We start from the raw sequence: 25,922 nt of genomic DNA on the forward strand, positions 1-25,922 counted from the left end.
AACGCTACCAAAAAAATAAACTACGCGAAATGTTATGGGGAAAACAGTGTTCAATGCAGGCTTCCCTCTACTCTAACAAGGGTGAGGCCTGCATAATTCTGCTGCTGGTGTCACAAAATACCACTGAGTATCTGGGCTCTGCTCCGCAAGGCCCAGGTGCTCTCGGCCTGAAGGTGCCGTGCCCCTCACGCGCTACCGCCTGGAGGCCGGTGCCCTCCTTGTGGCCTCAGAGCCCCAGCACCCAGCACTCACCAGCAGATGCCCAAGCGTCAGCTGCTCAGTACAGCCCCTGGCCTCATTCCGGCAACAGATCTGCAGGGCCAGGATCTCCCTCTTGCAGCAATTATCCTTAAACACCTGAAATCGAGAGACACTGCTTCAGAGGATTAACGCTTCTTAATCTCTCCCCGTTGCTGTTCTGGTCAAGGCAAAACCACTTAAAAAATCAGAAGAGCAACTGGGAGCAAACCTCACAAGCACGAAGGGTCGTTTGCATTGCCATGAGCTGAGGGAGGCAGTGTCTTCTCAAAGAGACACAGTGGAAACCACCCGCTCTTACCTACTAGATGAGCCAGAAGGTGAATTGCGAGCGAATGCTACACAAAGCCAGGCTATTTCCCAAGCAGCTGTAGCAACTTACACTTCCTGAAGGGTATGAGAGAATTTCTGTTGCTCAACTTTTTCAATAAAACTTGCCCGGCTTTAGTTCCTGCTAACGGAACAGCTGTGGGGTGGTGCCTCCTATGGAGGTTATGCTGCTTATAAGTCATTTTTCAACAAAAGAAGGCTTTTAATTAAGTACACAAAGGTTAACCTAATACTGCAGCATTTCTGTCTTAAACACCTGCTTGTCTTTCTCTGACTTTATTTTAGGTCAAGCACACTGCTCTTTGAAACAATGCAGCACAGCACCTTATCCCAAGGTGACCTCAAGAACCCCACCGTAGCTCCACACAGGAAAGTCAGCTCTTAATCTGTCTTCTGGCTCCACAGGCAAAGGAACAGAATGAAAGCTGCTAAGAGTTAAAAATAAACTAGCCTGGAATCAGCTAAGCCTTCACAAACACAAGCCTTAAGAGGTGACGTGCTAAGGCGGCTAGTCAGCAAAGCAGCTCTACTAAGGGTGGGGAATCTGCTTCCTTTCTGTGCCGCTCAACTCCTTCAATCACTTGGGTTCAACCTCACAGAGCAACACTGATGGAAACACGAGAATAACACGAGCACAGCACCTAAGAGCCGACACGCCCTCGGATTATTTACTCCAGGCCCCTGGTCCAGATGAGGGACCTGGGAGACGTGGGGAAGGACAGGTCCCAAGGCCCATGGGCTCCGTTCCGACCTGCCAATCCAAAGCTTTTGTGCATCTCATTAAAGATTCTCCAGCAAACCCAGCTGCTTTTCCTCAGCTATCGGTGCCATCAAAAACAAAGTTAACTTAGAACAAAGAAACAGACACTGCAAAGCCACCCTGGCCCAAGGTCCACTGTCCTCTTGTGAACTGCACCTGTTTTCACAATGAGATGAGGACCTGGCTGCACACTTGGTTTTCCTGTATGGTGCTGAATGCTAAGAACCAACCGGCTGAAGACCACTTCTGGGCCAGCTCCCCGCGCCTATCCCTCATCCCCAGCAGCCGGGTATCTACTGCCAGGGCCCTCACCCTGCTGCCCACACCTGGGCTACCCCAGCCAGTAAGGACACAAGCTGGGGCTGCACACAGGAAACCCCAGAACCCCGTTAAAAGCCTATAGGTTCACTAATTAAAATGGTGGAAGCACACATATTCTTACTGATATTTCAGTACTTTAAGACTGAGCTGTCTGAAATGACAAGTACGCCTGCCAGGGCTTAGGGGTATGGGAATCACCACCTGGTAGGAACATGTGAGAGCCTGGGGGGCCCACGACTCCTGACTCTGGGTACAGGACCGTGTGGGCAGTGAACAGGGCAATGGAGTCACCATGTGGAGGCACAAATTCAGATGCACCCCGAAGCCCAGGGTAAGAGTGGGCCATGAGCTGCGTGGGTAGAGACCCCTGAGGACGGCAGTTACTAGCCGCCTGGGACAGACAGCCCAGCCCCACAGTCCCTCAGCATGTCACATGCACCACATTTCCAGGGCATGGTGACTGTCCTGGGCACTGAGACGGCATGCATGTCACAGAGCTGGGAACTGGGAGTGGCCTGGCACGGCACCACCATCCACACCGAGGTACAGTGTCTAAGGTACCAGATGCATCCCCCTCCCAGCTGAGCCAGGCAAGCACCACGAATACCTTATCTTTGAGGACATTCTCTTGACACGCTGTACACTTGGGACTAGCAGAGCTGTGAAAGAAACAGCATGTTAGAGGGGAGGGCTCAGGCCCCACAGAGCCACTCTTCTCCAGGATAGGCCAGCCTGGCTCTCCACACAGTAGACTTTAGGTGTCCTGGCAATCAGGTTTAAATAGGGAGTCAAAGGAGGTGGGAAAAGAGGACCTGCCCTCACATTGCAGTTTTTCCAAAGGAAGCCGCTGCTCCCACAGCTGCGCGCAAGCCTTGGGGACGTGCCTGGAGCAGCATCCACAGGCCTGAGGCCCCTTCTTGCTGGCTGCATTGGCCTCATCCCCCAAAGCTAACGCCACTGTGTATGAAAAAGACACAGAGCCTCACTGCCTGGGTCCCCGGGAGCGGGGACAGGTGCTACACCCACTGTGCACCCCTGCCTGACGGGCCGCTCACCTCTACCACCCCAGCAGGAATGCGTGGTTGTGTGCAGGGGCCAAGAGGGTGAGAACACTACAGGACACAGGATGAAGCAAAGAAGGTGGCGGCAGGGCCGGAGTGTGGGAATGGCTGGGTGGGAGGGGCAGCTGGCCAGGCCACACACCTCGAAGGCGGCGGCCTGAGAAATAAGCATGCAGCACCGGCGGTGACAGCGGCTCTCATGGTCTGAACACGCTGCATTGCTCAGGCAGGTCTTGGACTCACAGTCCACCACCTCTGCTCCCAAGTGCTGGGGTCACAGGTGTGCGCCACCATACCCAGCCAAGCCAGGGCTACTTCTGCCATGAACTCCAGCCTGCCTGTGATGCCAGGACGGCAGCGCTGCTCTGTGTCGCCCACCGCGTGGCACCTGGCTGGGGACGTCCGGGGAGAAGCCCACTGTTCTCACGCCAGCCTCTCCTACGGCAGAGGCTTGCGCTGAAGGACTCGTGGTCTCTCCAGAGCCCTAGCTCCACAGAGGTAGAACGCAGACCTCGTGGGAGGGCAGACACGGCAGTGGGAGGCAGGTAGCATGTGTGCCCGGCCGGCCGGCAGGCTCCACAGCGGCCTCAGCCGCGACTCCCAGAAGCAGCCCAAGCCCTGCCCACGGAGCCTCGCGCCTCCCGCGGCACCCACCTGAGCAAGGCGGCCATGCAGCTCTCGCAGAAGCGGTGCCCACACTCGGTCTGCCTGGGGTTGCACAGCACCAAGTGGCACTTCTCGCACTTGTACTTGTCCTCCACAGTCTTCACAAACTTCTCCTTGTAGCCACCCTGCTCAGGGACAAACACAGAGCCCGCACCGCGGTCAGGCTGCAGCTTCAGCGGTGGGTTGGTTTGCAGCGCACTGGCCGAGTCCATCTTTTTACCTGGCTCCATTTTAGGAGAGAGGAATTCTGCCAGAGGGGAAAACACTTCCATAAATAAAGAGCCGAGGACAGTCATACCTGCACATGGGCTGCCTCAGCCTTAGACCAGACCTGGCCCCAGGCCCCAGTGACGCAGGAGGGTGAGCCGCACCTAGGCCCTCTTACTCGTCCTTTACCCCAGCACCATCGTCACGCGCTCACTGAAACCTCCTGAAGCTTTTCGCCCCCACGGACCACTGCAGTTCTGTGGCCAAGGCAACAACCCTCCCTAATCCCGGTGGCACCGCTCCAAGAGCCAGGTAAGGCTATGAAGGACACAACCACCCTTCGCAATTCCAGCTCTTCCTGCACTGCCCTGTTCTCTCAAGAGGCCTAGGGAACTTGGCTTGGAATGAGTCTGCCCTCCACCACCATTCTACTAAGCCAGAGTCACCCTGACTCAGCCTTCTGCTCTGAGCTCTTCTGCTCCTCTGACCTGCAAGTCCCCCCTTGGAGATCACAAGGACTCCCAAGACAACCACCTGTTCCCAGCTGGGGACACTCCACTACTAAGGCCTGGAGGTCATGTAGATAAGAACATACAGGACACCTGGGGCGGAGTGGGCATGCCCAAGTATGTTCCATGCACATATGAATTGGCCAAAATAAGATCCAGTGAGCTGTATGACCAGTTCAAAAACACAGAGCAGCTGAAAAGGTTCCTGGGGAATATCAACTTTTATGAAAATTCCAGGAACATTAATAAGTATACATAACAGGGGCCGGGGATGTGGCTCAGTAGAATAAGTGCTTGCCTGGCAAGCACGAGGGCCTGAGTTCAATCCCCAGTTCTGCCAAAATAAATAAACAAATGCATATAGCAGCGTTTCACTCATCCTCCTAGACGCTGGCCAGCACGGCCTGCAGCTCCCATTCCGTGTGCCCATGGGTGCCGCTCCGGCGCTCCTCCTGCTCTCACGCTGGTGGTCGGATCTGAGTGTGAGCAATGCTGGGATGGCCCTTCTGTGGGGCCTTCCCAAGGGGCTCCTGCCACACCTCCCACCCAGATGCTGCCCTGCCACAAGGGAGGGACATGTGGGCCCCGGGAGGGCCTCAGGTGACTGCTGCCGGGAGTCCTGAGCGGCCTCCATACCTGGGACCCACACAGCTGCTGAGTGGACTGAGGATTTTTTTTTTTTTTCTAAGTCAGCCTCTCCCTTGTTCTTGCCTGAATGATCTATGTTTGTCACTTAAAAAAATATGAAGCCAGGTCTGATGGCCTGTGCCTATAATCTCAGCTACTTAGAAAGCAGAGCCCTCAGAATCACAAGTTTGAGGCCAGCCTGGGGAGCTTATGAGATTCTGTCTAGAAGATAGAAAGGGGGCTGGAAGTGGTGGTGCACACCTGTAGTCCCAGCACCTGGGAGGCTGGGGCAGGACAATCACTGCAAGTCCAAGGCCGTCTGGGTTACAGAGTGAGTTCAAGGACAGCTTGAGTTTCATAGCAAGACCTTGTCTCAGAAAGGCCAAGTTTTAAAAAACAGGGAGGCCGAGCTGCTGCCCAGCAGCAGAGCTCCTGAATCCAATCCCCAGAACTGTGAAAAGGGACCGACCTTTCACTCCTGAGGGCCTGGCCACCCCCAGGCCCTGCCTTCTTTGTCGAGTGTTAAGACCTAGAGCCAGGGCCACCAGGTGCCCAGATCCACAGAAGACCTGGGGGAGAGTGGGGCCTAGGGCTGGCCCTCTGCTCCCCCAGCCCTGTCTACACTGCTTCCTCTGCTCTTCAAGGCCAGAGGCATGTAACCCCCACCGGCACAGAGTGGGCCACGTGCAGGAACTTGTGTTCTGGCCACCCTTGGGGTAGTGTCCCTAAAACAGAACACCATGCAGTGAAGGGAGGGGCCTGGTATGAAATCTGCCCATTTGGGAGAACTGGTTGTCAAGGTCACCCCAAGCATCAGTGACTGCTCACAAACTCACCTCAGGACCTTGTCCATGACCACATACAGCAGGCTAGGACAGGGCTCCAGGATGAGGCAACAGCCTGCCCGAAGCACCAGGCTGCCCACCCCACCCGGACCCTCCCATGCCCTGGTCCACTGTCCAACAAGTCCCTGGCCCCTCCTGTCCTCTCCCTGGAGGAAGGTGGACCTAGGCGCGCAGTCGGCTCTGTTCGCTGGCCACGAATGTTGTCCAGGGATCCAGGCTGGCATTTGACAGGTATGAGGTGCTCAGTGTGCACCCTGACAGCTGGGATCTGGCCACTCAGCAGAATCACTTCTGTGACAGGCTGCCCACCAGGAGCTCACCTCTCAGCCCACCCTGCAGAGCTCCAGCCACCCAGAGCTCACAGCTCCAGCCCCGTGTTTCTCTCTAGGGCACCGCGGGCTCGGGTATCCAATCCAGAGCTTGCAAGGAGAAATGCTGGTTATGTGGAGGGAATTCCTGTTTCAAACACAATCGAGCTGATGGAAACATTACATTCCCCATTCCTAGCACTGCCATGTCACGTGCTATGTAGACAGGAGTGCAATCTTGGGGCTTTGTTTTGACAGAATACTAAAGAAGAGCAAAGAGCTGTGCAAGATCCTCCGAGCACATAAATGAAAAATCTTACAGCAGCTTTGCATCCAAAGCCAGCAGGTTTGCTATGACCCACCCAAGGCATGGAGCATCCCCAAGGCCATCTCTGTCCACAGCTACCTGAGGTTTCCTCTGGCCCTACCCAAGGCCCCAAGAACCATCCCTCGGCCATGGGCTGTCCGGGATAGAGGTGGGGCCTCATGAGGCTAGCAGCACAGCAGAAGACTCTCTGCCCAGCACGAGAGCCTTTCCTCCAGAGCCAGGGCCAGCAAGGATGCCTCTGAGCACACTTGGTCAGTACAGTCCTTGAAATCTTAGCTGAGCCCTTAGGTAAGAGCAAGAAAGAAAGGGGTCCAGGCAGGAAAGAAGGCAAACTGTCCCTGTTTGCAGAGCACAGGATCCTACGCTTAGCAAATGCCAACGACTGCACCAGAAGACTTACAGTTGGGAAATAAGTTCAGTAAGTAGCAGGTTACAGAATCCATCTTAAGAAATTAGTAGCTTTACTATACATCAGTGATGGACGAGGCCAGAAAGAAATCAGGGAACAATAGTGTACATGTGCGTGCACACATACACCACCTTCTAGAACTCAGTGCAGTCGACGAAGTGAAAGGTCTTTGCCATGAAAATTTCAAAAACTGAATAAAGAAGTTGAAGACAAAACCAAATAGCAGAGTGGCTGGGGAGATGGCTCAGTAGAATAAGCGCTTCCCTGGCAAGCGCAAGGGTCTGAGTTCAATCCTCGGTTCCGCCAAAAACCAAACCAAACCAAATAGCTCAGCGGATTAAAGCCCCTGCAAGCAGGCACAGGGCCTGGGGTTCAATCCCTGGGCCTGCCATGCCAGCCTCGCCCCCAGGGAATGCTGAGACTGCAATGGAGACTGGGTGTGGTGGCGCCCGCCTGTAAGCCCAGCTCTAGGGAGGCTGTAAACTGGCGGATCACTACAAGTCTGATCTAGTAGTGAGACCCTGAACACCCTGTAGACCCTTCCCTAAAATACAAACAAACAAACAAATAGAAACATCCCCTGTTCAAGAATTGTCAGGCTATTATTAAAACAGCCAAATTACCATGCAATGCTCTTTAAAATACTGACATTCTTCATGAATACGTAGTCCTGAAACGCATACAGCAGCACAACAGCCTCGGAACAGCCAATGCCATTCTCGGCAGCAAGAGCAAGGCTGGAGGCAAAACAGCACCAGATTTCAAATCATACTCCAAAGCCACAGTAACCAAAACAACATGGCACTGGCACAAAAACTGGCACACAGACCAATGAGACAGAACAGAGGAGGGGCCGGGGAGCTGGCTCAGTGGAATAAGCGCTTCCCTGGCAAGCACAAGGGCCTGAGTTCAATCCCCGGTTCCGCCAAAAAAAAGAAAAAAAGAACAGAGGACAGATCCACACTACACAATTCTGGACAAGGGAGGAAAAACTACTCACTGGGAAGAAGGCAGCCTCTTTAATGAACAGTGCCAGAAAAGACTGGACATCCACTTGGAGAAGCTGGCACTAGACCCCTCTCTCCCCCACATGTACAACTCAATTCAAAATGGGGGAGCCGGGGAGATGGCTCAGTAGGATAAGCGCTTGACTGGCAAACGCAAGGATCTGAGTTCAATCCCCGGTTCCACCAAAAAAACAAACAAACAAAAAAAAAAACCACAACCAAAATGGGCCAGACACCTCAGTTGAAGCCCTGAAACCTTGAAACCACTAAAAGAGGAAAGACTTGAAGCCACAGACACAGGCAAAGACTTCCCGCAAAGAACAAGTGGACTCCAAGAGTACAGGAAATGATACAGTGGGATGACAGCAAATTAAAAGTTGCACAGCAAGGGAAACAACTAACAGTAGACACAGCTACAACGGTGCTAGGCACAGCACCAGGCTACCACAGGCTGTGTGTAGCACTGAAAGGTCTAAAGGGTTCACCATCACTGGGCTACAGAATGAGAAAAGAAGGTCGGCCAGCTACTCTGCTGACAGAGGATTTATACATAGAATACATAAAGAGCTCAAAAAAACCCCACAAAACAAAAAAATCAAATCTCCCAACCAATAATGAAGAAGTACAAATGGCCAAAAGTATTTGGAAAGAAAAAAATTCATCATCACTAGTCACTACAAAATGTAAACTGCAGGTGGGCATGGTGGTCCCGGCACTCAGGAGGCTGAGGCAGGAGGGTCATTGGGAGTTCCAGACCTCCGTGGGCTGGAAGTGAGCTCGAGGCCAGCCTGAACCGCATAGCAAGACCCTGTCTCCAAAAGACAAAAGAAAAGTGAATCACAGTGACCCTGAGACTCCATCTTATCACAGAAAGGCCATTATCCACACAAAAGATAAGGAATGTTGCTGAGGATGTGGGGAAGAAGTGACCCTTCGCCACTGCCAATGGGAACGCGAGTTAGCGCAGCCACTGTGCAAGTCAGTGAGACGGTCCTCGAAAAGATAAAGACAGGTCTCCCATGCAACCCAGCCACACAGGAACTGACACGTACGTACCCACGAGTCCAGTCAGCGCAGCAGGGAGCCTGCACGCTGCTGACTGTCACACAACTCACAGCATCAAGGTACGGGACCAGCATAGGGACCCATCACCAGTGAGCGGATAAAACAAACGTGGCACATGTTGCCATGGAGCATTAGAACAAGGTTTCGTCATCTACAGGAAAATGCGTGGATCCAGAGATGACGATGGGGTGTGAAATAGGCTGGACTCAGAAAGACAAACACAAAGCGTTCACTCTCACACGTGGGACCTTAGAGACCACAAAAAAAGCGGACGGGCACAAGAGAGGAGGAGTGAGGGGCTGGGAGATGGCTTAGTAGAATAAACGCTTGCCTGGCAAGCGCATAGGCATGAGTTCAATCCCCGGTTCCACCACACACAGAGAGAGAGAGAGAGAGAGAGAGAGAGAGAGAGAGAGAGAGAGAGAGAGAGAGGAGTGGAAGGCAGGAAATGGGGGAGAGGGACACAATGGAAACACCATGGATGATTCAAATCTGCTACAGGCATGCACAGCTCTGCCCCATGAATCCAGCCACTGGCGAACCTACGCACACCAACAAAAAAGGTGGGAACCAAGAATCTCCCACACAGTGAGGGAAGGGGAGAGGGCGGGGGGCTCAGCCGACCGACGGGGCACTGGAACTCAAGCCCCTGACAGAGGCTCCAGACTCGGGATGAAAATGGGCGTGGTAGGGCCTCTTGCCCTTGCCCGAGTTGCCTGTGAATGCCATCCACATGTGACCAGGGCCCAGGTAGGGCCGCTTAAGTGCCGTACCGGTCCGTCTGTCCCACATGAGCCAGGACTCTGCACCAACACCCACGCTGAGCGAGCCACCATCAGGGCCTGGGGAGGAAAGAGGCTGTCCTTGCACAGCAGTCACGAGAGGGGGTGGGGTGGAGTGGGGGAACTGCAGGGGCAGCAGCCCAGCTTGAGGCATGGATGCTCTCGCCGCTTCGGGCTTCCCAGGCTGGAAGACAGTGTGATTTTGGCACTGGGCAGACACTGCTGGTGGGGACAGAGGCAGCAGGATGACTCAAGGGCTCTGGGCATACTCTGGGCAAGACAGGGTCCAGGGAGAAGCGAATCCAAGCCCAGCCTCTGTGTAGACCCAGGTGGACAAGTGGCCAGGTGTCCCCTCGTGGGCACAGCAGTCACCATCTGAGCCTCATGGCAGGTGGGATAATCTTTGAGGTACTACGCCTCAGAACTAACTCTCACAGACCCCCTCTGCCAGCCCCTCCCAGTAGGCCAGGCGTCTCCCTGCTCCCTACTCAGGCTGCCAGGAAACCTGACCCGGAAGGGCCACTTCCTCGCGTCAAAGCCTTTCTTCCAAAAGTCCCTTTGGGCAGTTAAACAAGAGCTAGAAGGTATCCATATTTGAAAGGGAGAAGGACAGTGACTTCTACTTTCAGATGACAGGACCCAACTGTAAGAAGCTGAGCCCTCACGCTGGCGAGATAGCCCCGTGGTCTAAAGCACCGGCTTCTGCAAGCTTAGGCAGGTGCAGGGGACCGCAGTTCAATCCTTACCTAGCACCACATACCATGCCAGCCCCACCCTTAGGGTGGGCTGAGCTGCCCCCCCCCAAAAAAAAAACTGATCCCAAACCAGCTGAATTGGTTCACTTGTTTAAGGAAGACTGCAGGATGTATCAGTAATAAATACAAATCGATAATAAGCCTATACTAGCCACGGCCAATGCAGTGATGAGACAGCCCATCTGAGCACCACCCAGAGGAACGACACACCCAGGAAGGGGTACAGCAAAAGCAGCAGGCACCGCACTGCGAGTCACACATGGGTGTTGCAAGCAGCTGTACACCTGATTAAGCGGAACGAGACGCTGTGTTCCTGGCTGAAGCCTCTCTCCAGGGCACCCCAGGGCGCCCCAGCAGGCCCGGACTGCCGCGCCTCCTGGAGCCCGGGACTCAGGCAGCACGAGACTGAAGCCATGCACTGGTACTGGTGTCAAACCAGGAGAAGAGGTGGGTGAAGGGCTCGGGCCACTAAGCCCACTTTGGGCTTTTGGGGAGCCAGCCCCCACCCTGCAGATACAAAGGGGCTGCCAGTCATCAGCCAACCCATTAGCAATGAAAGTCGCCATCACCTCAGACACTCCGAGGATTTCAAGAGGCGGAGCTAGGAAATAAGGATTAGGACCAAACGTACCCTTCACCATGTCACAGTAGGAGGGGCCGCTCTGAAGATACAGACCCCTAAGAACTGGAAAAGGTACTTTAAAACTATGGCTGGGGATGTAGCGCAGCAGTGGCAAGTGCAGGGTCCTGAGTTGAACTCTGAGTAACAAAACAACCAAGTATTTCTTTAGGGCTCTAGCTCTCTTCCTCTCCCTCTTCCTCGCCCTCTCCCTCACCCTCTCCTGTTCCTCCCTCTCCCTCTCCTCTACCTCTCTCTTTCCCTCCCTTGTTGTTTTTGCTGTCTTCTGCCAGCTATGAGTTGCTTTCCCTTGTGAAGCCACCCTTCCTTGGACCCAGCCGATTATGAATTGAAATCTCTACAAACTGTGTGCTAAATAAACCTTTCCTCCTTTAAACAAAACAAAACAAAAACACATGTCCACCCCATTCACATCCATAGCAGCACAGCAGAATGGCCAAAAGGCAGAGTGAACCACAACTGCTTATGGATGGCACTAAACTGAACGTGACCCATGCACAGGATGAGACGCGGACCAGCCCCAAGAAGAGCAAATGTGACTCATGTAGCCCCGTGGATGAGCTCTGGAAACGCTAGACTAAGACTGAGCAAGACACAAAAGGTCACAATATCAGGACTCTCCTCAGACAAAATACTCTCCAGAACATCTACATCCACAGACACAGAGCAGACCGCAGTGCCAGCGGCTGAGGGCGAGGGGTGCAGGGTCCTGCCTGGTGGATTCAGGGCTTGCTTTTAAGGTGATAACAAAAGTCACAGGGCACAATACGCAAGTATACCATGCCACTGAACTGTCCGCTTTTACATAGTTAAGTTTGTTTTTTAATGTTTGTATTTGGTACAGGGTCTCACTACGCAGCTTGGACTCACAGTGACCCTCCTATTTTCAGCCTCCCCAGCACTGGGATTACAGGCGCGCACCAACCTAGCCGAGACTCGGTGGCCAGCTTGGGGTGAGGCCAGTGCGGCATGTGGTACGGGGGATCAAACCCCAGACCCTGAGCTTGCCTAAGCAGGTTCTTAGTCTGCTGAGCTACCTCATTGGCCGTAATCGGTTAAGTCTGTACTATGTAAATTTTACCTCAATTTTTAAAAATTGTTCTTACAAAAAACTCCCTATCATTTTACCACCACCTGAAGACAGAAAGAATGTAATTTTACAAAACAACCAATTCCACATATTGGCACAGTCCCAAAGAATGGGGCTGCACACACTGCTGATGGGGAGGTGCACAGAGCACTGCCGGGGGACCCCCACGCCCCTCCACATGCACCTGAGCAAATGAATAGAAACATGCTCACACAAACACCTGCGTACTGTCTGTGGTAGCACCACCTGTAAGAGCCAGAAAGTGGAGCCCAGACGTCCATTAACCGGCAAACCAAGACGCGAAATGCAGTGTGCCTACACAAGGGACAACGTTCAGCCATGCAAGGAACGGATACTGACACATGCTGCAAGAGGCGACAGAACCTAACAGCGCCCGGTGACAGTGCGAACCCAGTGGTCAGCCCCTGGAGGCTTCTGGGGGACACACGGAATGTCCAGAACAGGCCAACCCAGAGACAGGACGACATTCATGGCTGCCAGGGGCTGGCTAGGGAGGAGGGGACAGCTGCCTCTTGGGAGGAACGCTCTAAACCAGACAGCAGTGAAGGCCACAGGACGTGGATATGCTCAAAAGCACTGAGGTATACACGTACAGTAGTTTAAAAGGTGAGTTTTACATCATGTAAATTTTCATCTTAATTTTTTTAAACATAAAAAAAATTTCCTAGGGCCAGCCAGTTAGCTCAGTGGATTAAAGTGCCTGCTTAGGCAGACACAGGGACTGGGTGTTTGACCCCAGCCTGCCATGCCAGCTTTGCCCCTGCCCCCGGGGCACACGGAGCCAGTGATGGAGACTGGGTGCGGTGATGCACGCCTATAATCTCAGCACTTGGGAGGCTGAAAAATAGGAAAGACCTCTACAAGTCTGATCTGTGTAGTAAGACCCTATAGACCTTGTACTAAATACATTAAAAAAAAAAAAAAAAATTTCCGGGGCTGGTGGGATGGCTCAGTGATCTAAAGCACCTACTTAGAACAAGCTAAGCTAAGCAAAGCACAGGGACCGAGGTTCAATCCCCAGCACCACATGCCAGCCAGCCCCGCCCCCTGGTGGGCTGAGCTGGCCACACACACACACACACACACACACACGCACACAAATAAATAAAAATAAAATTAAAAAAAAATTTCCTTAGTGAATAAGGAGGCTGAGGGGAGGGGACATCCAGAGCATGGGCCAGTCTCCCTGAGGGGCACTGAGTCGGGCCATGTCCTGGGTCCCCATCCCATCCACACACTTCCATGTCACTGGAAGTAGGTAGCAGGACTCATTCCAGGGACATGAAGGTCTGTGTCTTCTACTGAGAAGTGGCTTCCAATGTTAGCAGCAATGTTTAGCATAAAATGTGAGCTCTTGGGAAACAATGGCTCTAGTCTCTGTGCTGTTTGGTTCCTTTCACAGACTCCTCCCTTCTCTGTGAGTTTAAAGTTTCCAATCAGCTCTGATCCAAAGTCTCTCAGTCTCTCTGAGCAAGCAAATGAGGAATGCTTGTCATGAGGCCCCGCAACATGAGACTGCCGTGTGGATGCACATGCACACACGTGCACGCACACACGTGCACGTGTGCAGAAATGAGCAGGCAAAAGCTTTTAAGTTATGGAGGGGAAAATGGTGGAAAGATCAAAAATGGAAGTGAGATTGTAATATGTATTGTGACTTGGAATCTGTTTGGTTTTTCAGTGGCAGAGGAGCAAAAGTAAAAGAAAAGGATGGAAAAGGCCTTTATCACCAGTGAGCGGGACACTGCAGAGAAATGGGGGCGCCTCTGGCCTGAGACAGGAAGGCAAGCCTTTATGGACCTTCCCTAGGGGCGGAGTCTGAGGCGCAGGATCAGTGACACCAAGACACTGTGTGGAGACTCCTGTGTGGGCAGGAGAGGTCAGAGGAAGCAGGAGCCAGGGCTGGAGTGGGGAGGGAGGAGGAAGTGGTCCCTGGGAAGACGAGCTGTTGTTTTGGGGTTCAGTCCTGTTGGACCTGGGCCATGATAATTTAGTAGTTTGTACTTGGGCCAGAACCTCTCAGAATCCATGAAAATGTTTGGTAAATTTGTAAAATAAAATTCAAAGACTAGGGGCCACGGAGATGGCTCAGTAGGATAAGCACTTGACCGTCAAACGCAAGGATCGGAGTTCAATCCCCGGTTCCGCAAAAAAAAAAAAAAATTAAAAGACTAGGGCTTGACTCAGTGGTAAGGTGTCATAGGTTCTGGCCCCGGTATGAACTGCTGAACTGTTATGGTGGTCATCTAATATGGCTGAAGCCCTTAAAACAACAGCTTATCAGGGCCAGGGAGATGGCTCAGTGGAATAAACACTTCCCTGGCAAGGCAAAGGCCTGAGTCTAATCCCGGGGTTCTGCCAAAACAAAAACAAAAACAGCTTATCTTCCCAGAGACCACCTCCCCCCTTCTCCAACCCAGCCCAGGGTGCAGTTTCATTTCACCTTTTCTGCCACCACAGGAAAGACCCCAATCGATACTTCTAAACACCCACCTCCAACCCCACCCCTAGCAAAAGGCCAGAAAAGCCCCAGCTTTCTTCATCTCAGGCCAGAGGATCCATCTGTCCCATCTGCCCTTACTCCTCCCTGTGACTTTGGAGTTAATAAAGGCTTCTTTTATCTTTCCTATCTCTTTACTGCACTGCTGAAAAACCTATCAAGATGCTTGGCTAACATGTATGATGCACCAGGCTTTATCCCTAACACCACCAAAATAAAATACATAAAATTTTTAGGAGCTTTTCTTTAAAACTGTAAGGAAAAGAAATAAACACATCTAACTAGCCAATAGCGCAGAGGAACCTTTTATTTTTTTATTTTTTTTCGTATCAGGGATTGAACTCAGGCCCTTGCGCTTGCCATGAAAGCACTTACTCTATCGAGCTATCTCCTGGACCCTGAGGTACTGGTTTGAGTGACTTAAAAAAGTAACAACTGTCAGAATATCACTAGGGATATAGCATAAGGGCAACGAAAAGAACTGCAGACTCCAGCATGAGGGCCCAGAGCTCAATCCCCCATGAGTAAGGCTGGGGCAGGAAGACCCTGAGTTCCGAGTCCTGCAACTTAGACTCTATACCAAAATAAAACATTAAAAAGGATACATTTCAGCAGTGAGTGCCCCTGGATCCAATCCCCACAACCCCAACCAACTGCAGGAAATCTTAAGCTGTCTTCAGTAATCACATGGACAAATGACAAGCTGGTAATATTATCCCAAAATGACTGCAGCACCTACTTTATAGGTTAAGACGAACGAGTAGAGATGCTGGAGTTATCAGGAACCAGCCAGCCTAAGAGGAAGAGATGACAAAATAAAAAAATAACCACCTGAATCTGAAGTTAAGACAGCATGAACATACCATGTAATTTTACTCCACAAATCCATTCTTAGGGTTGCTCACCAAAAGGGCCCTGAAACAACCCCTGGCCCTGCAGTGGGGCCTCCTGGCTGGGCCGGGCTGTGGCCCCAAGACTGTGTTCTGGGGGGACAGACCGCTGCTCAGAGGAAGAGTGGGGAGGTCTTCTGGCCCAGAACAACTCCGGCTGCACCCGGGGCAGCTCTCTCTCTCCCCCCTCCTTCCCCTCCCCCTCCCTCTTTCCCCCTCTGCCCCTTCCCCTTCTCCCCCCTCCCCCTCCCTCTCTCCCCCGTCCCTCCCCCCTCTCCCCCTCCCCTTTCTCAACCCGGCCAGAATCTATCCCCTGTGCATTCCACACCAGAGCTGCAGATGGGTTCACCATGACCCTCACTCCCCAACTCTGCTGGGGTGACTGCAGAACCATCCAATGAGAACTGGTAAACAAGAGCAGGGTCAGGCATCGATCTACCCGGCTCTCCCCACCGGTACCCATGCCCTGGAGTAACTGAGGGAAGTCAGGGGAATTCTGATCCGACCGTATGGAAGACTTCGGCTAAGCAAGGAAGGGCAACAACACAGGGCCACCGCCATGCACGCACTAATGGCCGAGGGTCCAGGCACAGAGCCCTGGCCTCCGCTATCCTCCGTAGGCCTGTGTGTCACACTGCACAAGCATGCAGGTCACTGCCCTGACGCCATCCTGGAGGGCAGGCAGAGAGCCCTGACCCCAGAGCCACTGTCAGTCATAGAAAAGGTGGAGGCGGAAGCTCGTGTTCCACGGAAACAGCCAAAGGTGGAAGGGAGACTTGATCACTGGAGAACCAGCCTGGACTCCCCAACGAAGTGCAAGGTGGCCAGGCAGGGAGGGAGCTGCGAACACAGGAGACCCCGGGACAGGGCAGAGAGCTTTGGGCCTGCTTCAGCAGGCCTGAGCCACTGGGAACGAGGGGCACCATGGGACACGGTGACTGTAGATGAGACAGGACTGCAGCTGCCTCACTGCTCCTCTACTTAACAAAATTAGCAATATATTAACTCTTACCCTGAATACAAACATTTCCAATGCTTTTATGTTCACGTGAATGTTCTCTTTTTTTTTTCGGAACTGGGGATTGAACTCAGGCCCTTGAGCTTGCCAGGGAAGCGCTTATTCTACTGAGCCATCTCCTTGGCCTTCATATGAATGTTCTACCACATTAAGTACTTGGTTTATACCTGGTTTATAATCTATGTTATGAATAAGTGGCATTTGGTACTTGAAATTACAATTAGGGAAAGATGGTTCAGGAGCAAACAGTTCACAACAAATCAAAAGCCGAGGCTTCTGGGTGGGCATCATGCCCTGGAGGGCCAGCTAGGCTGCACAGCCTCTTCGTTTAATAAATCACTCCTAGGCTGCCTGGGACCTTGTCTGTTATTCTCAGAATTTATTGCTTTTTTTTTTTTTTTTTGGCGGAACCGGGGATTAAACTCAGGGCCCTTGCACTTGAGGGAAGCGCTTATTCCACTGAGCCATCTCCCTGGCTCTATAGCTGGTTTTTTAAAAATGAAAAATTAAAAATAAGATCAAACACAAACCAAAACTCAGCATCATGTACTGCAGGTAGATTTTCAAACACAGCTATAATTCCTAAAGCCCAAAATGAGTGCGTTCAGGAAGTTTTTGAATTGGATTACTTTTTATTCCTGCAAAGCCAAAAAAGTAACAGTTGAAGAAAGGCACTTACACACATTAGCAGCTTCCAGCCACATACCCGTCTTTATGCTGTAGGAGGGGACTTAAGTCCATGGGGGGAAGGCTCAGCAAAAGAGGAAGCACCGCAGTCCACAGCCTTCTGCACGCAGTTCAGAGCCCTGCCTAGGGAGAAAGGGGTGTGGGCTCCACTCTATCCAGAAAGCCCTACAGCTTTAGAGAACAATCTCAAAATATACACTTGTATAGGGTGACAAGGAAGCTTAAGGCGAGCATTATAACTACTCTGCATGCACACAGGATGCGGACTGTCTACGTTTTGAGTGGTGCATGCATTATGAAGTCTGACTCATTTCGTGATTGCCATAAAACAGTCCACACTTTCAGAAAAGCGCAGGAATCTGTGTGTGCTGTTTTATCAGCTTACTCCACAGATGGTGGGAAAAACACCACCGAGACAGATACCAGGTATAGCCACAACTCCAGCAACGCTGGAGCCTCTCTGACCCCTCCTGGCCCTCCGTGCCTGCAAAGACCACTGCTTACTGTTCCTGGTTATCATCTCCTGGCTTTACTTTAGAGATTTATCACCCAGCTGAGCAGCCTAACACTGTTTCATGTGGACTGCTTCTGAATTTTACATAAATAGAATCGGACCATTTGTGTTCTTTCTTGTTGTGTTTGCAAGAGGGCCTTACTATGTAGACCTTGCTAGCCTTGAACTTGCAATCCTCCTCCAGCAGCCTCCCTAGTGCTAGCAGGTGTACACCACTGCACTCAGTTCTGTCTGTCTCTCTCTGTCTGTCTGTCTGTCTGTCTCTCTCTCTCTCTCTCTCTCTCTCTCTCTCTCTCTCTCTCTATATATATATATATATATATATATATATATATATATTTTAAGGAAGGGTCTACACGGTGTTCAGGGTCTCACTACTAGACCAGACTCGTAGTGATATGCCTGTTTACAGCCTCCCAAGAGCTGGGATTACAGGTATACACCACCATGCCCAGTCTCAATTGCCATCCAGCATGCCCCAGAGGATGGGGATGGCAAGGCAGGCCCGGGGATCAAACCCCAGCCCCTGTTTGCAGGTGCTTTAATCCACTGAGCTATTATGCCAGCCCTATATTCTTTTCTCTTTCTTTTCGCTTCCTTCCTTCCTTCCTTCCTTCCTTCCTTCCTTCCTTCCTTTCTTTCTTTCTTTCTTTTTTGTTCAACATTGGGGTTGCTGGACCAGCCAAATAACTCAGCAGATTAAAGCGCATGCAAGCAGACACAGGGGACAGGAGTTTGATCCTCAGGCCTGCAGTGCTAGACCCGCCCCCGGGGCATGCTGCGACTGCGACCACAACTGAGACTGGGCAAGGTGGTGTGTCTGTAATCCCAGCTTCTGGGAGACTGTAAACAGGTGGATCACTACGAGTCCCACCTAATAGTGAAACCCTGAACACCCTGGAGACCCTTCCCTAAAATGCAAAAAAAACAAAAAAACAAAAAAACAAAAAACCCCACATTGGGGTTGCTGCAGCTGCAGCTATCATTTATTTTCATTCCTGCGAACTATTCCACTGTGCAAGTACTCCTCCATTTAGCCAGCCACTCTTGCCGCGCCAGGGCAGTATCTGCTGTAGAGCAAATACACACACTGCCCACGTCTCTCGGGAACAGCTACCCTGAGCACACAGGCACGGTTTCCCTGCAGCAAGTGCCTAGAGGAGTGACTGCTCCTAGGTGACAGAGTAAGTGCACATTCAACTGTTGCTACACAAAGCCAAGTTATGCCCTAAGCAGTTGTAGCAACTTACACTTCCTGAAGGGTATGAGAGAATTTCTGTTGCTCAACTTTTCCCACAAAATTAAAGCAGGCTTTAATTCCTGCTAACTTAACATCTGCTGGGTGATAGCCTTAAAAAAAAAAAAAAAAATTTTTTTTTTGACACAATAGAACTCAGGACCTTGCACTTGCTAGGCAGACAATGTGTTGCTGAGCAACTCCCCCAAGCACCCTAAAAATTCTTATATAGAATTTTATAGTTTTCTAATAAAAGAATTTCTGAGATTTTTACATCTGACAATCCTTGCAATGGAGATTTGATTTCAAAACCAAGCAACAGTTCTCTTTCCACTTGGTTCCCACACAGATTCTGCAGGTCTGATCCCCTCTGGCCCAACGACCTGCAGACACTCATGCCAGCCAGTGGCCAAAGAGAGCAGGGACCTGGCTCTTCTACCAGAGCTCCAGGCCAGCGCCAATGTCTCTCTCCGAACTCAACCCTGGCCACAGCCTCCAGCCATGCTCGGACTTGGATGTCCTCACTCTTCCTGCAGAACCTGAGCATGGGTACAGAGTCTGCAGCTGGGGCCAACTGGAATAAGGAGCTGGACATGGCGCGTGGCGCATAGGGAGGTCAGGTCTGCAGCTGAGCCCCACAGCCAGCCTGCTAAGGTCTTCTAACTGACCATCGAACCAACATCCCCTTAGAGCCGCTGAGGCCAAGATCCCTCACAATGACAGTAACGGCTCCTGTGGATCTAAAGCACAGATCTGAATCATAGGTTTTAATCCCATACTCAAGAAAAACAGTCTGGGTCAGTGAAAGAAGACACATGTGCATGTGAATACATAGTCCCGCAGCATGGCCATTTGTGTTTCTGTAAATCTAAATGTTTCTAGTGGCTACAGGACAGCTAGTTAAAACTTTCTATTTCTCTGGTTTTTAGTAAGTTATATTTTTGAAGAGATTTGTCACAATGAGTGAATGTTTCACAAATGTAATAATAAAAACATCAATAAAAAATAAATGTCTGAAGGCTCTACAAAGTGCGGTACAGGGCTACAGGACAAATCCTGAGGGGACTTGACTGACCTTATCAGGTACCAAAGTTACATTTCTTGTCATATAGGTCTTGCTTTATCTTGGTCTTAACCATCCAGCAGAAAAGTATAAAAGTGAGGTGTATATAAAGTAAAGCCATATTAATGCGATGAGCTGTAAAAGGCTCAAGTCAATAACTTCTGAGGATAACCCACTAATATTATAGACTGCTAGACAGTGTTGGATTGTTTTGGTGAATTCAAACACCTACAGTATTTAGATGCCAATAGTATGTCCACCTCTGACAGGACTAAACAAAAAAAAAGGGATACAAAGGAAAGATCAGTTTGTATTTATATATACAAAATAGGACAGATATACAGCCCCTTTCGCTTGATTCAATAAGAAAGAGGTATACTAATAGTGTTTGGACAGGATATCCTACCTGCTTCTTGTACTATGGATAACCACTAAGAAGATAACAATGTACAATGTAATGATTGTCAAAACTGTCCTATTAATCAGCTTTGAAAATGTCTCATTCAAAAAAGTGTTTCATGTAAAATTTCAAATTTATGGACAGGATTTCTTACACCCTGGGATTTTCTCCTTGTTAATGGCACAGAGGTGAAGCGAAGCCCCGTGGGCGTGGGTACACACTTCCCAGCGAGCCCCCCACAGCTTTCCTACTGCAACCTTCAGCTTGAGATCCCACTCTGGTTTTGTTTACTCTATTTCCTTTACACTCCTGCAGGGCTCGCTTTTTGCTGCTGTTTACGAATGTGATGTTTAGCCTACTTATTTTTGGCTCTTCTACACTACAATATCCCCTAACTACAACTCTGACTACAAGTTTTGGCATACAGTATTTTCCTTATCAATTAAAAATGCTTTCTCCTCTGAACACCGCACCCCTGCACTTTTCCTCTTTGGCTTCCTGCAGCTGCAGTCTGTTTGGGCGTGGGTTTCTTGTAATGTAGCCTTCCATTTCTCGGGGGAGGGGTCCTGCATCTGGTTTGGCATCTTTCATAGTTTCTGGACATTTTCACCACTACATCTTCAGACACTGCTTCTGCCTCTGTTTCTCTCTGTGTCTGCCTACCCAGCACGACCACACCATCCTGTCACCTGCCGTCCTCATTTCCACCTCGGGTTTGCTGTGACCTTCCTCTGGTCTGTGTGCGGATCAGGGCCCCAGGGGATTCCGTTCAGTTGGTGTGAGACGAGCCGCCCCAATCCTCAGGGCGCAGGCTCTCCGCTGCTGCAGTGCCATTGCTACAGGCCAACACTGGAGCCCCGCTTTCCTGGGGGCTCTTCAGTCTGTCCTGTTACCAGGTCATGCTGGGCTCACAGGATGACTCAGAGAACGGCTCTTCCTCTTCAACATCTGAATGTTTTGTCAGATTTTTTTTTTTCTTACATGTTCAATACTATTTATCAGTGAAGCCATTTGGACAAAAGTTTTCTTTGAGATATTTTAACTATAAATTTAATTTCTTTAATATACAAAGCTGCAGGTTCTTTATCTCTTGAGTGTTCTTGGGAACTGCATTCTTTAAATTATCAAACGTACTGCCATGAAAGTACTCCTGATATTCCTTATCATCCCCTGAATGTCTATATGATCACTAGAGATACACCATCTTACATCTGCAATACTGGCAATCCGTATTCTTCTCTCCTTACACAAAAAGCGTCTTTTGACAATATGGAACCTATACTACATTTCTATTTCTCCCTTCCAAATTTCATGCTACTGTGATGCATTTACCTCTAAAAAGTGCTGAAAGCCTCACAATATAATAGCTGTGCTTCGAACAGTCAGTTTAAAAAATGGTGTAAAGTAAAAACACCACCTACTGACCACTTCTGGCTCTCTTCATGCTGCTGTGTATGAGCTTCCCTCGGATACCACCTCCTCCTGCCTTTAACGTTTCTTGTTGTAGAGCAAGTCCCGCTAGCGTCCCGGAGCCCAGGCCCCCTCGCTGCACCCCCGCTTCTGCAAGGCGTCTTGCTAGGTAGGGAGCTCTAAGCGGCCGGTCTCTCCCCTCGGTAAGCTCAGGCCACTGTGTCCAGCTCAGAGAGCCCGATGCCGTCACTGCCTCAACTGATCCCATGGCATCTCTTCTCCTGGACGCTTCTTAAGGCTCTTCTTCTCTGTCTCTGGCCCTCCAGCTACGTAACGATGATGGCTTTCTCCGTCTAGCCTGCCTGGGGTTGCTGAGTTCACAGCTTCCAGTTACCATCCACTCTAGCCACTTTGCAGCCTCATTTCTCCAACTACACCCTCTCCCCTCCCGCTGTCCTTGTGGACCTAGTCACTGCGTCTGTCACTTGTTGAGTCCACCGTGCCTCAGACTCTGATGCTGCCCATGACTTTGCTGGTGCCAGGCTTGCGTAGAAGCGGCTGCTGCATCTCAGGCTTACGCATCTTCTTGGCTGTGGCACGACTGAGTTCCGGTAGCTCTACTGCAGTGCTCCTTCCGAATCTGCACTCATCACGTGAGAAGTTCTGCTTCAGTCTTTCTTTTATAGCGTTCACTTCACTTGGGATCATGCTCACGTTTTCCTGTTTTCAAATGTGCGACGTGCTTGCGAGTCATTTGAGTGCCTTTGCTTATGCCATCACTTCTGCTATTTGGAGGTTTGTTTCTCTTGATTTTCATTCTCATTAAGTACACCTCTTTACTTTTTTTTTTTTTTACTTTTTTTTTTTTTAACATTTATTTATTGTGTGTGTGTGTGTGTGTGTGTGTGTGGCCAGCTCAGCCCACCAGGGGGCAGGGCTGGCTGGCATATGGTGCTGGGGGATCGAACCGTGGTCCCTGTGCTTTGCCAAGCTTGTTCTAAGTAGGTGCTTTAGACCACTGAGCCATCTCTCCAGCCCTCTTTACTTCTTTATGTGCTGGAAATTTTTGAAAATCAGATACTGGAGACATCTAATTTTTTTTTCCTGAATTGGTTCTATTGTTAGGCATTACATTCCCCTCTTCTCTCTTTCCCTCTATCCTTCTCTCTCAGCAAGGGAAATGACACTCAGGGTCTTGCACATGCTAGGCAGATATGCTCAGCTAATGAGCTATAATCCCAGCATTGGTATTGTCAAAATTTGCTAGGGATTTGGGGGTACATGAGCTGCCTTTTTCTTTGCTTTGTTTCCTTCTGTTTTGCTGTTTTTGCAGCACCAAGGACTGAACTCGGTCCTGAAGACATGAGCGCGTGCTCTACCACTGTGCTACACCCTCCCCCTCATTATGTCTTCTTAAATATAGCTGGGCTTTTGAGGGGATGCAGGCAAGTGACACAGAATCAGGGCAAATCTGGAGCAGTGCCACTCCTCCCTGGCCTTCTGACAGTGCTCAGCTACTTGGTCTCCTCCTTCCAGCTTTGAGGTGTGGCCCCTGCTGCTGCAGACACAAGCAGGCCTGGGGTCCCCTGCTCACCCCCAGCAGCTCCCTCCTCTACACTCAGCTCCACAAACCCCAATGCCTTGTGTGCTCAGTGGCTGATTCCAGCCCTGCAGCAGGGCCAGCAGTCTCTGCCCTCTCCTCCACGCTGCAACGCAGAAACTGCCCCTGGGGTGGGGGGGACTGAGTTTACTTCTTACAACAAGGTATTTACTCAACTCCTCATATTAAGAAAATTATTTGGACAACTTCTGATAGAACAACAAAGCCTAGATTTATGCCACAACTAGGGGAAGGTAGACAGTACAAACTTTAGGAAGCATCAAAAACCTCAGCAATCAAGATTTGTAATATTTTAATGTAGCATTTAAAAAAAAAACAAATTTGATGCCAAGCACGACACATGCCTCTAGTCCCAGTTACTTTTTTTTTTTTTTTAATGAGCAGAATATATTTATTGAGAGAAAGAAAGATCCTGTCCAAGAGAGGGACAGGAAGGGGGCCTGAGCAGATAGTTCCCCGTCCCAGTTACTTTGAAGGATGAGGCAAGAGGCTCACAAGTTTAAACCCAGCATGAGCAACTTAGGAAAGCCTCGTCTCAAATTAAAAAAAAAAAAAAAAAAGCACCAAGATACAGCTTTGGCAGAGCTCTTGCTTGTTTATCATGCAGGAGGCCCTGGGTTGAAACCACAGTCCCCAAAACAAATTCAATGCAGAAATCCATAATGGAAAAAAAAAAAATCAAATTTCTGCATCAGGGTCAGGTTGGCCACATAGCTCAGCAGACTAAAGTGCCTGCTTAGGCAGAACACAGCGGCCAGGGTTCGATCCCCAGCCTGCTGTACCTGCCCCAACCCCGGGCACACTAAGCTGGTGACTGAGACTGGGTGTAGTGTCACAGGCCTGTAACTCCAGTGCTCAGGAGGCTGAAAACAGGAAAATTGCTGCAAGTGTGATCTACGTAGCGAGACCCTGTAGATCCTGTCCTAAATACACACAAACTGACAAGTAAACACAGAGGGTTAGTACGAGTGATCTTTTCCTTCTGTTTCAGGCTTGCATAGCACTGTGAATGGCACTTCTTCATGACTGGTCTCCTCTTGGGTTTTCTCTGGAAACAGAGATGGCCCCCAACTGAAGCGGTACAATCAGACAGCTCAGCATCGCAGGACAGCTCCACATTCCACTTGCCCCACCTGAAGCCACTGCATTGGTTACTTATTTCTCATTGCTGGGACAAAATACCTGACACTGAGAGTAAAGGAAGGACAGGTTTATTTAGCTTACAGTTTGTGGAGATTTTAGTCCATAATCAGCAGGCTCCAAGGCAGAGTGGCACATGGCAAAGGGCAGCAACGCATGGCAGGGGAAAACAGTAAAATAGCAAGAGCAAAAAGGGAGGAGCAGCGGTGCAGACAGAGCAAGCATCTCTCCCTCCTTCTGCCACATTCAAGCTGTCCTCCCCCGGGCTGGGTGGAGCTGCTCACACCCATAATCCCAGCATTGGATCATGAGCTGATCCCAAACTCTAGAAGCCGCCCCATCACTGCATGAGGCTTTGGGGGGACACCGAGACACAGTCCATAACAGCCACCTTCCACGTGGGGTAGGCGGCCGCCCATCAGTGTGCAGAGATGCTTCGTGGACTGGGAAGCACGAATGGGACAGTGAAACTTTTCATACTGACTCTCAATACACACACAGAGACACTGTGACTTCGAAACAGCCCCACTCAGCACCTAGTTGACGCAAGGCACAACACAGCCACCAGCGGTGTGATGGGCCAGCTCAGAACAGAAGTCAGAGTGGAATTTACAAGAGCTGTTTATTACTGAGCGCAGGGTCATCAGTCAGCTCTCACGCAGGAACAGACCGAGTGACGCCTAGCCCGGGAAGCAAGGAGCTTCTAAAAGGAAAATTACATGACTAAGGTGTCTTTCCCAGCTCAGTAAAATGTTCAATTTGCCCATGTGGGGGCTTGTTGAGCAAGCTGTTTTTACAAGTTACATCTTAAACTATGTTTACAGGAATTAGATTAGGGAGGGGAGGGAGACAGTTACTCAGTTACTCATTACTAAACAGCCTTGAGCAGAGGGTGAGGACACATTCCTAGAGTAGATAACAGGAAGCATAAGGGAACCTGATAAGTTCTCCATAGTCACAGCACAAAATTCAGGTGACCCATTACATGTGGGAAAGCAGGCACTGGCCTAAGACTGGAAGTGAGAGCCCCAGAGGCTGCCCTTTCACTTTTGCAGGATTGTGTCCCTCCAAAATCTGCAGCTCATTTCTTAAGTGTTCCCAACTTCCTACCCTAAAGAACATGACAGGAAAGAACTCAGGAGGAAGAAGCTTCTCACCTAGATTCTCAGATTCTAAAGAACTTTTACGTATGAGCCAATTTCCATGCAATTCACTCATCGTTTATTTTATTTTGTAAGGCAGAGGTGCTGGAAAATGTTTTCAAATTTTGACAATTTTCTTCCTGATTAAAAATATAAACAGGGGGCTGGTGAGATGGCTCAGTGGTCTAAAGCACCTACTTAGAACAAGCAAAGCTAAACAAAGCACAGGGACCGCGGTTCAATCCCCAGCACCACATGCCAGCCAGCCCCGCCCCCTGGTGGGCTGAGCTGGCCACACACACACACACACA

At 50.4% G+C, this 25,922-nt stretch overlaps 1 protein-coding gene across 2 annotated transcripts in view; it reads right to left on the minus strand.

Annotated features, from left to right (window-relative positions):
• Window positions 1-25,922, minus strand: part of Traf3 (TNF receptor associated factor 3) — a 92,751-nt gene that overhangs the window by 21,458 nt on the left and 45,371 nt on the right. For both annotated transcript variants that reach the window (XM_023705614.1, XM_004645393.2), the window contains 3 exons: window positions 3,385-3,643; window positions 2,277-2,328; window positions 253-357 (listed from right to left, as the gene is read on the minus strand). In XM_023705614.1, the coding sequence (XP_023561382.1) occupies window positions 253-357; window positions 2,277-2,328; window positions 3,385-3,626 (399 nt within the window). In that variant the 5' untranslated portion in view covers window positions 3,627-3,643. The remainder of the gene's footprint in view (window positions 1-252; window positions 358-2,276; window positions 2,329-3,384; window positions 3,644-25,922) is intronic.

The sequence above is a fragment of the Octodon degus genome, unplaced genomic scaffold, assembly GCF_000260255.1.
Source record: "Octodon degus isolate 3935 unplaced genomic scaffold, OctDeg1.0 scaffold00226, whole genome shotgun sequence".
NCBI lineage: Eukaryota > Metazoa > Chordata > Mammalia > Rodentia > Octodontidae > Octodon > Octodon degus.